Source organism: Oncorhynchus mykiss, chromosome 11, assembly GCF_013265735.2.
Source record: "Oncorhynchus mykiss isolate Arlee chromosome 11, USDA_OmykA_1.1, whole genome shotgun sequence".
NCBI classification, from domain to species: domain Eukaryota; kingdom Metazoa; phylum Chordata; class Actinopteri; order Salmoniformes; family Salmonidae; genus Oncorhynchus; species Oncorhynchus mykiss.
In genome coordinates, this window is record NC_048575.1 from 14,731,111 (window position 1) to 14,734,383 (window position 3,273).

Sequence of the window (3,273 nt, forward strand, 5' to 3'; positions counted from 1 at the left end):
TGTAGCTGGATCACATGGAAGTTGTGAACTTACTTGTGTATAGCATTGTAACTTTATCTTGTTACTTTTATAATATTATCTATTTGCATATTTCCTTACTTTTAACTGCCTTGTTGGTAAAGAGCTCATCAGTAAGCATTTCACGGTAAAGTCTACACTTGTATTCAGCACATGTAAAAAAAAATATTTGATTTGCTATTGTGCTCAGTGAAACTACAATGTACTGTTTGTTGCCTTATATTCTTATGATAAATCACACAAAAAACACCATCTTTATGAAGTTGATTTTAATTGTGTTGAAAAATATCAAACATAACTCTGTACCCAAAAGTTACACATTTTTACATCAAATTTGTATTTATTTTACCTTTAACTAGGCAAGTCGATTAAGAAGAAATTCTTATTTTCAATGACGGAGGAACAGTGGGTTAACTGGTCTAGGAACAGTGGGTTAACTGCCTGTTCAGGGGCAGAACGACAGATTTGTACCTTGTCAGCTCGGGGGTTTGAACTTGCAACCTTCCAGTTACTAGTCCAATGCTCTAACCACTAGGCTAGTCTTGTAGACACAAGGCAAATCATCACCATATACCATTTTTACACAATGTCATGGGTGATCTATTTACAATTTGCATGACGGGACAGAAGCCCCTCCCCCCTATTGTACCTGACCTGCATTAAGGGGAGACAGCTCAGGGACCCAGCAACATGCAGGTGGGAAACATAATGAAGCAGGCAATTCATACTGTGTAGTCTGAGACAAGGCTCTTGTGATGTATGACATACAAAGTTTCAAATGTTCCCCTTTAGCGTTTCCCAGCTCCCTTTTTACCTCCAGGTGGTCCTTGACCTTTACCCCCTGCTCTTCCTTTGCCACCTCCTCCTTTACCCTTTCCTCCTCCTTTACCCTTTCCACCCCCACCCTTTCCAGAGAAATGACCACCCTTGCGTCCCTTCTTCCCCCCCTTCCTAAATTTCGCTGCAGACTCCTCTCGGTCATCCTCTCGCATTTGTTTGTTTACAGCTTTGTTGACGTCCAGACGAGGTTTCTTACTGTCCATCACCTTGAGCAGATCCAGCTGCCTCTGCTTTTCACTGGAAAAGTTACCGATGACAGGCTGGAATTTCCTCTTCTTCCCGGTGTTTCTGGGAGCTTTCTCCTTCGGTAGGCGGTCTTGGAATTTACCTGCGGAAGCTGTGGATACCTTGGCCACATTGACAGCCCTACTCAGGTCAGTTGTGGATTGTTGCGCGGTCGGTGTGAGTCCAACACCTGGTACTTTGATCTTCTGTGCCCTGGCTATGTTCCTCAGGCGATGCAGCTCGTTTTTTGCAACCTTCTCCTTCTTGGCTTTGTTCCGTTTGGCAAATTGGTCCTCGTTGGGGTCGGCTGTTTCGGGGACCTCAATTAGCCACTCTTTCGTGCCATCATTAACACGCTTGTAGCCCCAACGCCGCTTCCACTCTTTGGCAACATCGTCCCATACCAGGTTAGTTTTCTTCTTCTTTTGGATCCCCTTCAGTTTGGCGAATTCCTCCCATTTGGTTGGAGGCCTGGGCTTCGGTGGGGGCTTCTCTCTTGGCAGTGCAGTGGTCGGCTCGGGTAGTTTGACTACGATTACCTCCTCTACTCTCTCTGTGGGATGCTTCCATATCTCGTTGATCAGGAGCTGCGTGTTGTCACGAGCTAGCGAGCGCAGGAAATCGTCTTTCTTCTGTTCACGGAACTGTCGAATGTCAATACGGTTCTTGTCGTACGCGACCAGGTTTCCGATGTCAAACTCAAGGTCCAGTTCTTTTTGAACGGTGATACTTTTGAGTTTTTCAGCCTCATCTTGTTCAGCTTTAGCAAGCACGTCTTCTATACTGCAAGCAGCCATTTTTGGAAGCATGTCCGACATACGTGGTTCATGTCACGTGAAAGGTCACTTTAATTTATTTCCGGGTTAAAATGTCCCCATTCGAAAAACAATTCCTCATGTCCACGCGGTGGAGACATTGTCTTACTTTTCTCGTTGCCATGATTACAATGTCTGTTTTTTTAAATCCAGTCTCATGAACAAAGTGAACAGTTTGATTATAATACTTGATTCTATCATTATCTGAATGTCATATTACTTCATGTTTAGCATTTCTTAGTAATAAAAAAAATGGTAAATGATTTACTTAAAATAATCCATAAACGCCACACTGTCTTTAGTCCTACTGACTGCTCAATGCTCTTCTCCTTCGAGACTCAATGGACTGAAGGTGAGAGGTGTGAAAAGAGGATACTCAATGTCCTGCTGACTTGGTCATAAATGTGTGGATGGATGAGTGTTAAGCCAGGAAGTGAGTCGTCATTGTGTGTACTGTGTGTGTGTGTGTCACTTCTGAATAGACCCCACCAGGGACCTGTACGTGTCATGGTTGATCCATTCCAGGATGCAGTGTATAGATCAGACTCATCAATAATCAATCTGCAATCTTCTCTCATTGATCTGATCTTTCAACACCTGTTAGATTTAATTTCCTTATTCACTTCACCATCTAAGCAGAGGAACAATTCAACAGAGATCAGGTAACCATGGAGTTAGATAAAAACCTATTGCCTCACCATCGTTATAGGGGACTCCATAGACAATATGGGACTCACTGCTCACCATGCTTGTCCTCTAGGTAGAGAGAGAGATTCTTTGTTAAGGGACTGTATGTTATTTATAATGAGGGAAACCTAGAGAAAATCTGACCTCTCTGAAATGAAAATGGATGTCCCTCCCTTCAGTAAAGTGTTTTTTTTCCCCGACCCAAACCTGAACACTTGATAAAAAATAAGAATGACCCTCCCCTATACCCAAAATAATAGCCAGAAGGTTGTGGATTTGCAGACCACTTTAGACAAGGGTAGAGGTTAAAAGATATCCATTATAATAAAAGCACTACATTAACCTATCATCTTATTTGTGGTCTGATAAAAAATAGCCTTTTTATAAAATGATTTCATGCAATTCTACATGATTTGACATGACTTTTTAATACCACAACAGAGCATGAGAACGAATGGGCACATGCTGCAACACTGGAAACGTTGTGATTTCTATTCAGGCCATTGTTAAAGAGGATATTTTGGAACAGTGCTAAAGTTGACTATCAACTGTAAACATTTGGCGTAATAGAACCAGTTACAACTGAAGTATCTGATTCTCAATGAATATAAGAAAAATACATTTGTTGTTTAACATAGTAGCTGCATATCATCAGGCATGCCTATATACACTTGTAACTTTTTCATTT

The 3,273-nt window shown here is 41.8% G+C and overlaps 1 protein-coding gene across 1 annotated transcript; it reads right to left on the reverse strand.

The window, feature by feature from the left end:
* Window positions 1–272: 272 nt before the first annotated feature.
* LOC110535325 (ribosome biogenesis regulatory protein homolog) lies at window positions 273–1,920 on the reverse strand. Its single transcript, XM_021620255.2, has one exon. It carries the CDS (start codon window positions 1,899–1,901, stop codon window positions 807–809), a length of 1,095 nt encoding a protein of 364 aa, XP_021475930.1. The 5' UTR covers window positions 1,902–1,920; the 3' UTR covers window positions 273–806.
* Between the last annotated feature and the right edge of the window lie 1,353 nt (window positions 1,921–3,273).